A 12,856-nucleotide genomic window follows, 5' to 3' on the forward strand; every position below is an offset into this window, starting at 1 on the left:
ACAGTAAAGCGCTCCTCAGCGCTAGATGCAAAATCAAGCGCTCGTAAACGCTAGAAGGGGATGAAGCGCTCCCAAGCGCTATAAGCAAAGGAAAAGCGCTCTGAAGCGCTAGAGGGCACTCAGTTCAGCAACAAAGTCCCTGTAGGCAGGCAGGGGGGCAAGGCTGGGCCCAGAGCCAGCACAATGGGTCTCCAGGCAGGGAGACTCTCCAAGTGGCGGTCCTCTGGCCCAGCGACAGCAGCAACAGCCCCCTCAGGATCCTGGAAGAGAACAAACTGTGGGGACACAGCCCCATTTTTATACACCACATTCCTTTGTCTGTAGGTGCAGGGTGGGGGAGAAACCAGTTGCAGCAGGTTCTTGAGTACTCTGTTTACCTCAACCACCCTCTCTATTCACTGGCAGGGCTTGGGTCATCAGTCGCACCACAGGGGGCGGAGCCAGCATTGTCTGGGGAAAACCCAGCCTCATTCAGGCCACAGGTACACTCCTCCCCAGCCATCAGCATGCTAATCTCACATTCACCACCGGGCAGACCCATCCAGCCTTCCTGGAGCCAGGCTCACCAGCCAGCTCCAGCCAATCACACGCCAGGCATATTTTATATTAATATGCCAAGTCCTAGAAGTGGCATTTCCGCACAAGACACACTCATGCCACATACACCATTGCGAAGCATTCACGCTCACGAGTTCTCACATATCAGATTCGAACCTGTACACCCCACGCATCAGGAACTACCAGGGACACCTACATTCCCCATGCATTCCTATGGGAGGGCAGGCCTATCTCATCACATGCACTCGGAGTGCGCACGCACTTTCCACTGGGACACAGTGAAAGTGCGCAGAACCCAAAAATCACCAACACCAGGTCACCATTACAAGCAAAAAGTCTAGGGGTGAACCTGCCATAAGGGCCAAGTCCAACATATGTTAAGTTTGGTTTGGCTTTATCAAACATGTCGGGTAAGGTGTCATACGATTTGGAATACTATCCACTCGACAGTCCTGTCGACGGGGATAGCATTCCACCCCTCTAGAGGGAGAAGACATGTTACTTTGCTAAAACGCGGTTGATTTTAAAAGAGCCTCAGCATCACAAAATGGACGCTTCTGCCACAGACGCGAGTCTGACCTCCTGCTGCTGACTGAAACTCAGCCGAGGAGGCCTGGACAAAGGCTTTCCTGTCACGGGGAGGTGTCACACCACCCCAGATAGGAGATAGTGGATTGTAGCAGGGAGGTTTGAAAGAAACCAGACAGTGCCTGGGGAGCACAAGGCTTCCCCTTGCATAATCCGGTCAAACCGGTTCTGCGGCACACCAGCCCCAGTCCCAGCACGACCCTGGACAAAGGGAAAGGGGTGTTACCCCCTTCCTGGGTCCCACCCATGGGAGGGGACCTAGCAGGTAATCCAGCCCCCTAGATTGGTATGAGAATGGGAGCAGTGGCAACGTACTCAGATTATCCTGACTGAAACGTATTAAAAGAAACTCTGGACCCTTCGACATCCTACTCGACGTAGAAGACTGAAGAATCTCCCTTGTGGTCAAGGAGTGACCACCCTGTGCAAACAGGCACCATCCAGCACCTCGACATTTCCTTTGTTGCAGTTCCGGCCGGAACTCGAGCAACAGAGTTCGACAAGACCAAGCGTTCCTGCCTTCCAACAGCCCGATCCACAGTCCCTGCAGAGCTGAGACCCGTGGAGGCGACCGGAAGCGTGGGGCTCGCCATCTTGGAAAGACCATGAGATGCTGACATTGCAGCCCATGAGTGACCTTCGAAGCTGTGCATTGGGGTTTGAGAAGCCCCAGCCCTGAGCCTCTCTTCCACCGAAGCTCACCCCTCTACACTCACCGAGTGCTGCTTGGGGCCCTTCTGCATCTTTTGGCTCAATGCGTTGGCCCGGTCACTTGCCCGTTGGCTTGTGGCCCCTGTGCCGACGAACCTTGAAATCTAACTTGTGAATCTGGTTGCTCCAGACTTGCACTCGCTCCTCTGAAAGGGAGCACCCGCTCTGACCCTCCTGGTCCGAGTATTAAGCCATCTTCGAGTCCTGCGTGGGTTGCGCTTGCCAAGGGTTGTTTGCTCCAATCCGGAAGCCGACACCGCCGAAAGCGAGAGCCTTTGTAGGACTGTTCGTGAACCACTCCTGGACATCCTCGGTGCCCTAGAGTCCACGTGGCAGTGGAGAGAAGCTTCACAACAGCGACCTGAAAGCGCCCGACATTGCCTGGTTCCTTCCTGGTTCCACCCTGGTCACTGCTGAGTGACCCAGACTCTGTCCCCTCTGCTTACAGATCATCTTTATCTTCGATCCACCCTTGGATCACACCGGACACTTCTCGTCTCGACGCCTGCAGCATCTTCAGCTCCAAACACCATCAACCAGCGTGACAAAACCCGACACTACTTCGCACCTGTGCACCCGCTTCCTGTGGGTGAGGTAACTCAGCAACGCTGGTGTTTCTACACTGGTACACACCTCTAGTGTATGCGTCTAAAGTTTCATCCTGCTAGGTTAAGCGGAAGTCTCCTTTAACTATAACTTTACAACTTTTACGCACCATTGACATTGCATTGGTGCATGTGTGTGCTTTAAGCGCTGCACCCGAATCCCGCGGGCTTTTCCCGACTTCAGCATTGCTAGTCTTGGCTGCTCCCAGCGATTCCCTAGGCCCTAGGCCTAACCACTGTTCGATTGGTATCTCTTATACCACTTTTTTAAATATGTTTTGCGTGGCCCCTGGGCCTCATCCATAATTGTGCAACTTTCATATGTTTAACTGTGCTTTTGTTTAAACGCTTGTGCCTCTGCACTCATAAAGAGTACAGAGGATTATTCTAGTAATAAATACATATATTTTCATAATATATATCTTGTGTGGTGTCCTTTCATTTAATAGTACAGGATGGTGATTGGTAAAACAGCTCGCTTAACACGACCTCTTGAGATAAGCCTTTAAGGCTGCTTAGTCCATGCTACCATTAGGATAGCTTGTCTATAAGGTTGACTCACAACCAGACACCATAAGGGATTGTTTGGACTGATACAAGGTGGTTCCAGAATTGGAAACATCATATATCAGGCCAACTTCTCACAGTTAACAGCAGACCTGCCCAGTGCTTCAGTCGAGTTCTACCTTTGCGGGTCTCTGTAATGTATCAACACAGCCAGTAGGGCTGGATCGGGGTCCGTCACTGACCTGGCTGTATTTTCGGTTTCCTGCTCTTATTCTGTAAAATGAAAGGAGGCCAAACAAAACAGTGCCTTCCCTCTTCATCCTCTGGATACATGGATTGGCCTCTTTTCATTTTACAGAACAATCAGAGGAGCAAACCGAAAATACAGCCAGGTCAGTTTCATTGCATTGGTTCATCTTCAATCTCTGGCGTTAGCAACAGGTTGTGGTCCTGGGATAATTACTGACGAAACTCGAGATGATCGGGAGCGGCGGGGCTTGGTTCCAGGCGTGCAACACCCATTGGGCTCATGGGGCTTCAGCCCTCCCCCCCACCCGTTGTGTGTGTCAGTCCGTGCGGAGACAGCTTTGCGGGCTGGCAAGCATATAATTGCAGCTGCACCAGAGTATTTAATAGGTCTTTAAAAGACCATTTATGTGTAATTGAGGCTTCTGTTGTGTATTCACCCCTTCTTACAGCCACTCTATCTATGGTTGGAAGAATTAGCCCCCCCCCCCGAAATATTTCTCAGCCCCCCCCCCCCCCCCCCCCCCGAAATTTGGCTCTAGTTGCCCGTCTGCTTGGTTCCCTGACATGACGGCAAGACAAAGCAGCAATAACCATACAATTTTACTGAAACAGTGCACACTATTCACAACCCCGTTATTTATTCTGCTAGAAAACATCCCCTCTTTGGAATCCTGTGTGGTGCAGCGACCGGCACAGGATTGCTTCCGCCTCCAGGCTCCTACACTCCTGTTTTCACAGAGTTTGATTACGTTTCCTTTGCTTTTGGCCTCGCCTATGAGCTGGACCTCGTGTGGACTCTTCTGAAATCCAAGTACAGCTTCTCTTGTAACCGGCGCAGACAGCAGCACGTGTACCACCGAGCACTTAGGGCACGGGCCGCAGCTCAGGCAAGCACTTGGTCACACACAGCCCGCAAGCTGCCTGGAGCCTGCAGCTATGCCGGGCAGAACTCTGAACTACAGTTTACTGCAACACGACCGCCACTGAGGCAGCTGATCGCGCTGCTGCTAAAAAACAAAACATTTCCTAGAAATTATTATTCATATTAACTCACTCGGTAGGCAGCATGCAGCAAACACTGTCAGTCTCCACTTACTTGTGAAGCCACCTCAGGCCGCGAACCGCAAGCCACTGCAATTCGAGTTTACCGTGGGGCGGACCGGCCTGCCAGCTGCAACGGTAACTCCCTCAGCAATTCGCAGTGGGGCCATCGTTGTCATTTTAAATTTACTGAAGCCGGGAGCCACGCTTTGGTGCGAGTAGAGGAGTGCTGCCATGATTTGCTGCAACCGCTACCTCGACGTGACGCAGTCAGAGCGGCGCCACCGCCGGAAATCTCCTTATGTATTGATACACTGTAGCAGTCAGCCGGGCCGGCCCCCAAGCCTGTGAACAGAGCGCGCACGCAAGGGAGCGAGCGCGCTGCTACCACTCCATCTTTGCTTTAGCAGTAGGCAGCGCTAATGGTTTGACAGCTGAAGCGCTATGCCTATATTGCGTGCCAATGCATTTCAGTGCGGTGATGCGGAGCACCACACTGAAATGCGTTAGTGTCACGACTAATGCGTGATACTTGGCAGGACTGGAGCCGGTACTAAAGCTTGTATTTTTCCTCTCATCATTACATACTGAAAACAGAAATTAGTGGGCGCAAGTGCTTGGAAATGTGATTAGAACCATCAGAATCAATCTTTAGAGCCAAGCTTAAAACTGCACTATTCGCACAGTAAGGTATGCCGCCTCTGTAGGTTCCAGTAAATATCTCTCCTTAGCGGGGACACGCCGCTGTGCGTCACCAAGTGCTTTACAAAACCCCCTAAAATAGAAATAGAAAATTTAGAGCTGCCTTGATACACCTTGGCTAACAATTTGAGTGAACTAAGACAGTAAGTCCATTTGAAAAATGAATACAGGCAATTTTAGTTAAAGTTCTATATGATTACGTCGGTGCCATTGCAGAAATTAGAACGTGAACTAACAGCCGGCATTTTCTGTGTGAAAGGTGGTAACCCTGTTACAAACCTCGGTCACTTTTTATGGCAATTATAATTCACCAATGGAGGGCGCTTTTCTGCTTGTACCAATAGAGAAGTCGACTAGCTAGAACCAGCAGCCTAGTTTTATAAGCCAATCCAAGGTTGCCATGCATTCCTTCTGCTACTCCTACGTGTTTGCTCTTACGTGATTGGTTACACGCTGTGCTCTCTGTATTTCATGGACTGATGATGATGATGATATAGCGTCGGCAACGGATTTCAAGTTTCCACGGACTCATCTCAGGGAATTTCTCGATACCCGGATTCAGCGTTCAATCAATTTCGTCTGAAAATGTCATGTTAAGAGAGAAAGAAGCCAACGGCACATTGTAATGTGATTTTTTTTTAACTTTTCAAACCGATATATCTCGGACTGACGAAGTGAATTCCTGTGCCTTGTTTTACAGAAATGTGTATCACAAAATTGTTTTCCTTAATACAAGGCGACTTCTACTCTATTAAAATTTGAGACATTTTATTGTTTTGTAAGATGGTTTCATTGTTAAAGTTAAAAAACAGTGCAGTACTCACTGGGACGTCAAGTACACAGAACTTTACTAAGGACTCACTCGTAACTTCGTGTGATTCAAGAACAGCTAAGAGTTCATGTAAAATGATCATGTTCAACTTGAAAGTCAGTTGCTAAAACTGTTAATATAAAAATATATAATTTTGTTTTCAAAAAATGCACTTGGAAAAGTGGGATCATTTTTGCCTACATTTACCTTCCATGTGGCTTTTGATGAGGCTAAGGCAGACAATTGAATTTTCAACCTTGCACACCTTTTGTAAAGGATTGAGTCTCTGTTGTTGTTAATGAAGCAACAGATATGCTTCTGCTTTATGGTGTCTTCGTTTGGCTGGTAGTTAATGATTATCTTGACCGCTAAGGGCGTACCTCTTTTTTCCCCACACAATCCATAACGGTAGTTTGACGTTTTTAAATCTCAGAATGGTGGAGGAGGTACCATTCAGTGACTTGTTCTTTATTTTTTGCTGTCCACCGTGTCCTGGCAGTATTGCAGCTAAACTGGGCTTTAGGCCCCCGAGAGCAACTTATTCCATTGATCCTGAGGCTGAAGGGGGAGACGCAGACGTCGAAAATGGGTCTGTACAAAGGAGTGATGACATCATAGCTCGCTGGAAACTTCGCCTGACCGAAAAGGCTTGTTTCCAGTATAGCCAACAGGAGATTGATAGAATGGATGTCTTTATGACGAAGAACACTCGAGGAAACATGATTGGGTGCATGTACATCCGTTGTGTACCAGAGGAAAGGTGAGGATCAAGGTATATGAACTGAAGGTTATTTCACGCTGTTTATGTGCATGAGAAACCGTTAGCCCTTCAACCCAAAGCAATGGATTTGTCTCTGAGTGTTTTAAAGAAGTATGTTTTGTGCATTAACAATGAGTAATATGCATTTTTACGCGTGATATTACATCTACAGACTGATATAGTGTCTATATAGTGTATATTATTGTCTTTCAAACACATTTCTGATGATGTACTGAAGTATTGTTTTCTAATGCGAATTAGCTATGCCACATTTCGGTGCAGACGCAATCCTGAACGAGATGAAAGAAACTTCTGTCACTGCTTCCTGCTTCCACCCTGCATACTCCCCCCCCCCCCCCATGTAAAATGATTTGTTGTAAATATCTATTTACCTTCCTTTGGTATAGTGCATTTTTTTTCTTTTCCTCCTCGGAGATTCTAAACCTGTTCTTGCTGTAAAACAGGATCCCAAGAAGAAAGTAAGTTAGTTTTCCAATTACATGGTAACACTTGGGGCGTTAACTTTCTTTCTTGTGAAATTACAGTTGACACTAAGCCTATCCTGGTTCTTTGCAGATTCCTGTTCGCCCTATACATTAGTGGATAACGACCTATTCTTTACTCTGTTTAAGGACCAACCAAGTGAACTTGAAGTACCAAACTAGGGTAATGTAATGGGGATCTCATCCCGTTGGAAGGTATGATCATTATGACGATTAATTTTAAAGGAAGGAGCACAATGGGAAAGGTTAATGTAACCAAGAAAGGATCCAATCTACTAGGATGGGGCCATCCAAAAAAGTTAAGCATTACATTAGATCCGACCAAGTCCTTCTGGTAGATACCTTAATGTGTGGAAATGAAGTTTGCGATGACTTTCCAGATGTTTTATCCAATGAAGATGATTGTAATTGAAACAATTATATTGCTTTGCTGCTGGGGGGGAATTGATTTTTAATATAGTTGAACATTTTAGTATTTTTGCATTGTTTTTATTGTTCTTACTAACCTTTTTTCATTCCTGCTCTACTGGCTTGTTCCGGTGCTGCAGCACTAATGTGGTAGTTGAGGGGGACGGGTCCTCTAAACACGGGAGGCACCAGCTTAGAGGCAGCCCTCTAGTGTTTTGGTATAAATACATGGCCACCACCCGTACGCCCGCTGGCGTGCCTAAGTCAAATTCATCTGAGCCAGGACTGCTGCCAGCACCAGCCATAATGCCAGTCTTACTTCAGAGATCAGTTTCCCCATAACTTACACCTCAGAAGAACTTAATGAGTTAGGCTCTTGTAGGAGACAGTGTATTAACCCACTTTTAGTAGATTGTTTGGACCTTGTTACCTGCCTCTGCTGAAAACAGAATTTTCTCCCAGCAAACTCAGGAATTGGGGAAAAAGTAAGAAAGTCAGTCACCCTATAGACTGACAGCAGCCCTTATTAATGTTCACTCTCTCCTGAAACATGCTCTGGACGTTTTTAATTTGATGGAAGAAGAGCATTTAGATATCCTTTTTTTTAATTTTTTTTACGAAAACTGACTTAGTGATGAATTGTGCCCAGAGTTGCAACTAGCCCTCCCCGAAATTATGTCTGTGTCCATCTAGATACAGAGGGGCGAAGTGGTAGGGGGTTTGCCCTTGCATTTATGAATTTTCTTAAATGTTCTACGTTCCTGGTTGAAGATTTGACAGGAGCGAAGGTCTTAGGCTTCTGCATTTCCCTGCTCCTCACTGGTCCTTTGAAGAGGCTTTGTTGTAGCGCACCCAAGTATATGCGGGTGAGTTTCTTAACAAAATCTCCCAAGCACTTTTTCATAAAATCATTAACTATGCGAATTTTACGATCTTGGGTAATTTCAACATTCACTTAGACAGTACTGTGAGAAGTTGGCCTGGTATATGATGCTCACTAGTTCTAGTGATCACCTTGTACCATGCCAAGCAACCCTTATGATGATTGGTTGTAAGTCAACCTTATAGACCAGCTATCCTAGTAGCGTGGACAAAGCAGTCTTAGGCTAAACTCTGTAAAGGCATGTGAAGCAAGCTGTTTTACCATACACAATCCCCTTGAATACCAAATGAAAGGACACCACACAGATATATATTGAAAATATATATATATATATTTATTTACTACAAAATCCCCTATATTCTTTATGAGCACAGAAGCAAATGCGTTAAAACAAAACACAGTTTAAATACACAAAAGTTGCACAATATGGATGAGCCCTAGGGGCCACCTAAACCATATACTAAAATAGTGGTATAAGAACCACCTAGCTGAAAGGAAGTGGGCCTGGGGAATCGCTGGAGCTGTTCGGGACTAACAGTGATGAAGTCGTTATTAAGGAACCTTCCGAGTGACCTAGAAGAATGAAACTTTAGACACAGACACTAGAGGTGTGTACCAGTGTAGGAACACCGGAGTTGCTGAGTTACCTCACCCACAGGAAGCGGGTGCACAGGTGCGAAGTAGTGTCGGGTTTCGTCACGCAGGTCGGTGGTGCTTGGAGCTGAAGATGCTGCAGGCGGCTCGATGTGAAGAGTACCGGTGGATCCTAGGGTGGATCTGAAGTGGTGAAGACCTGAAAGCAGAGGGGACAATGTTCAAAGTCACTAGCCAGTGACTACCGTGGAACCAGGATGGAACCAGGCGATGTCGGGTGCAAACAGGCGATGAGGTGTAGCTTCTCTGCAGCCACGTGGACACGAAGAGGTCGAGGAAGTCCAGGCGTCGGTCACGAGCTGTCCCACGAAGGCTCTAGCTGATGGCGGTGTCGGCAACTTGATCGGAGCAAACAGGCCTTGGCTAATGCAAGCCACGCAGGAAGTGAAAAAGGCTTATCACTCTGACCAGCAAGGTCAGAGCGGGTGCTCCTTTTTACAGGAGCGAGGGCAAGTCTGGAGCAACCAGACCCGCAGTGTAGATTGTAGGTTTTGTCACCAAGATGGCCGCTGACCACGTGGCAAGTGGCCGGGATGGCGCGTCGAGTGGCACGAAGCAAAAGGGCCCCACGCAGATCGTTGAGATGCTTGGGGGCTGATCTTCGGTGCAAGGGCTGCTCGGTTGTGGGGCTTCTCAATCCCCAAAGCACAGCGTCGAGGGTGCCTCGGGTGCTGCGCAGTCAGCTTTTCGGAGTTCTTCTGAGATGTCCGGTCCCACGTCTCTCGGTGCCTCCACAGGTCCCTTCTTTGCAAGGACTGTGGATCGGGTGGTGAGAAGTCTGGGAGTCTGGGTCTCGTCAGGCTCTGGCCTCGGGCTCGGGCTCCGGCAGGAGGCGGCGGCAAAGCAGACGTCGAGTTGCTGGATGGTGCCTGTGTTCACAGGGTGGCCACTCCTAGGCCACAAGGGAGATGCTCTTCAGTCTTCTGTGCAGCAGAATGTCGAAGTCTGGCGTCTTCTTAGTTTTAAGTTGATTTCAGGATGATCTCAGGTGCTATGGCACTGCTCCCACTCTTATTCCCAATCTGAGGGGTGGATCACCTGCTAGGTCCCTCCTCTGGGTGGGACCAGGAAGGGGGGCGGTTACACCCCCTTTCCTTTGTCCAGCTCCTCGCCAGGCCTGGGTCTGGAAAGTCCCAGGACCGGTTTGGACTGGCTTATGCACGAGGACACCTTGTGTGCCCCGGGCATGTCTGATTCTATTCAGCCCTGTCCTACCCAATACACAAAATCCTGTCTGGGGTGGTGCTCGCACCTCCCAAGGCAGGAAACCCTTTGCCCAAGCCTCCCTCGCTGGAAGGACTCCCAGCAGCAGGAGGTCAGACTTGTGTCTGTGGTGGCAGCATCCATTTTGTGATGCTGAGGCTCTGATTAACTTTAACCGGGGTTAAGGCTATGTACATGTCGTGTCCCTCTAGAAGGGTGGAATGCTATCCCCGTCGACAGAACTGTTGAGGGGATAGTATTCTAAAACGTATGACACCTTACTCGACATGTTTTGATAAAGCCAAACCAAAGTTAGCATATAACCGCAAGGATTATAATGCACTTAAGAGTATATGGTATGGCAATATCCCGGAACAGCTAAGGGAGTTGTTCCCGACAGCTGCAGACAGGCTCAGCTCATGCTAGAGGGCCATCTCACATGAAACCACGCACTCTGCCCCCAGGATTGCAGGGGCCTTCCATAGGAATGGCTTATAGGTTAACATGTGTCCAGTTAAGGTTAGATATAGGGATACTATATCTAAGCAAGAGGTGATTACACCAACTTACCCCAGCTGAGTGATCAGCCAGTTGTGTCAAAATATGGGGGCCAGCCCAGGGGTGGCACAATACATGCTGCAGCCCCTGGTAGGCCTTGGCTACACCTATGCCCTGGGTACCTATGGTACACTGTTACAGTGGCCTATAAGGTGAACCAGTTCCAATTGTATATGCACCTAGGGTACATGGAGTCCATTTTGAGGAGAGAATAACTAGCCTGGGGCCCTGAATAGCAGGATCCCAGGCCAACGATGTCAAAAACCAGCTAAACACCAGGCAAAAAGTTTTGGGGTAACCATAGTCAGATATCCACCTTCCTACAAGTACCACTGATAGCTCTGCTCAGAAGCTGACAGACTTACTTGTGACCATCAGCCTATCTATGACCCCATGGGACCTACCCATATACCAGGCCATGCAATTGACAACATATTTTCTAATACCCCTAATAATTGTGATAAGCTTCCGGAGGTCTTATCACTTTTTACTTCCCTACCTCTGGGCTTGAACTACGCCAGAGAATAACAGGAGAACAAGTAATTTTTGTGGAAATTGACGCTGACAAATATCTTAGCTTCCACTAAACCAGTACTAGGTGGAGATACTGTGTATGATGATGAGACAGTGAATACATGGTTATTTGAAATTACCAATAAGGTGGCTCCCATAATGTGAGAAGTTGGCCTGATATATGATGTCTCCAATTCTGGGGGCACCTTGTATCAGTCCAAACAATCCCTTATGGTGGTGGTTGTAAGTCAACCTTATAGACAAGCTATCCTAGGGGTAGCATGGACTAAGCAGCCTTCAGGCTAAACTCAAGAGGGCATGTGAAGCCAGCTGTTTTACCAAACACAATCCTGAAATATCAAATGAAAGGACACCACACAAGTTATATATTATAAAAATATATGTATTTATTACTGGAATAATCCTCTATACTCTTTGAGTCTAGAAGCACGAGCGTTCAAACAAAAGCACAGTAAAACATATGAAAGTTGCACTATTATGATGAGGCCGGGGGCCACTCAAACCATATACTAAAATAGTGGTATAAGTATCACTAATCGAACAGTGGTAAGGCCTGGGGCCTTGGGAATCGCTGGGGCTATTCGGGACTAACAGTGGTGAAGTCGGTAAAAGCCCGCTGGACTCGGGTGCAGCGCTAAAAGCACACGCATGCACCAATGCAAAGTCAATAATGCGTAAAAGTTATCGAGTTACAGTTTTAGGAGTCTTCCGACTGGACTAGAATGACCAAACTTTAGACTTAGACACTAGAGGTGTATACCAATGCAGGAGCACCGGCATTCATGAGTTACCTCACCCACAGGAAGCGGGTGCATAGGTGCCAAAGTGTGTCGGGTTTCGTCACGCAGTCTGATGGTGCCTGGAGATGAAGATGCTGCAGGCGTCCAGAAGAAAAGTGTCCGGTTGGATCCAAGGGTGGATCAAAGATGTAGAGTACCTGAAAGCAGAGGCGACAGAGTCTGGGTCACTCAGCAGTGACCAGGGTGGAACCAGGAAGGAACCAGGCAATGTCGGGTGCAATCGGGTGGTTTTCGTTAAGCTTTTCTCCGCTGCCACATGGACTCTGGGGCACCGAGGATGTCCAGGAGTGGATCACGAGCTGTCCCACGAAGGCTCTGGCTGTCGGCGGTGTCGGCTACTGGATTGGAGCTAACAAGCCTTGGCAAAGGCAACCCACGCAGGATTCGAAGATCGCTTCTTACTCGGACCAGCAAGGTCAGAGCGGGTGTCCTTTTCAGGGGAGCGTGGGCCAATCTGGAGCAACCAGACTAGCAGAGCAAATTCAAAGGTTCGTCGGTACTGGGGCCACTAGCCAACGGGCAAGCGACCGGACCAACGCGTCGAGCAGGAAAATGCAGAAGGGCCCCACGCAGCACTCGGTGAGTGTGGAGGGGTGAGCTTTGGTGCAAAAGCTGCTCGGGGCTGGGGCTTCTCAAACCCCAATGCACAGCGTCGAGGGAGCCTCGGGAGCTGCACGGTCAGCACTTCGTGGTTTTTCCAAGATGGCCGGCCCCACGGGTCTCAGATTCGCTGGGACTGTGGATCGGGCTGTTGGAAGGCAGGAAAGCTGGGTCTTGTCGA

At 48.3% G+C, this 12,856-nt stretch overlaps 1 protein-coding gene across 1 annotated transcript in view; it reads left to right on the forward strand.

Annotated features, from left to right (window-relative positions):
* The first annotated feature begins 6,126 nt into the window (after positions 1–6,126).
* The window catches only part of LOC147708349 (alpha/beta hydrolase domain-containing protein 17A-like), a 471,490-nt gene continuing 464,760 nt past the window's right edge, over positions 6,127–12,856 (forward strand). Inside the window, exon 1 of the mRNA XM_086925725.1 lies at positions 6,127–6,532. Within this exon, the coding sequence (XP_086781851.1) occupies positions 6,207–6,532 (326 nt within the window). The 5' untranslated portion in view covers positions 6,127–6,206. The remainder of the gene's footprint in view (positions 6,533–12,856) is intronic.

Source organism: Lissotriton vulgaris, chromosome 6, assembly GCF_964263255.1.
Source record: "Lissotriton vulgaris chromosome 6, aLisVul1.2, whole genome shotgun sequence".
In the NCBI taxonomy this organism is placed as follows: domain Eukaryota; kingdom Metazoa; phylum Chordata; class Amphibia; order Caudata; family Salamandridae; genus Lissotriton; species Lissotriton vulgaris.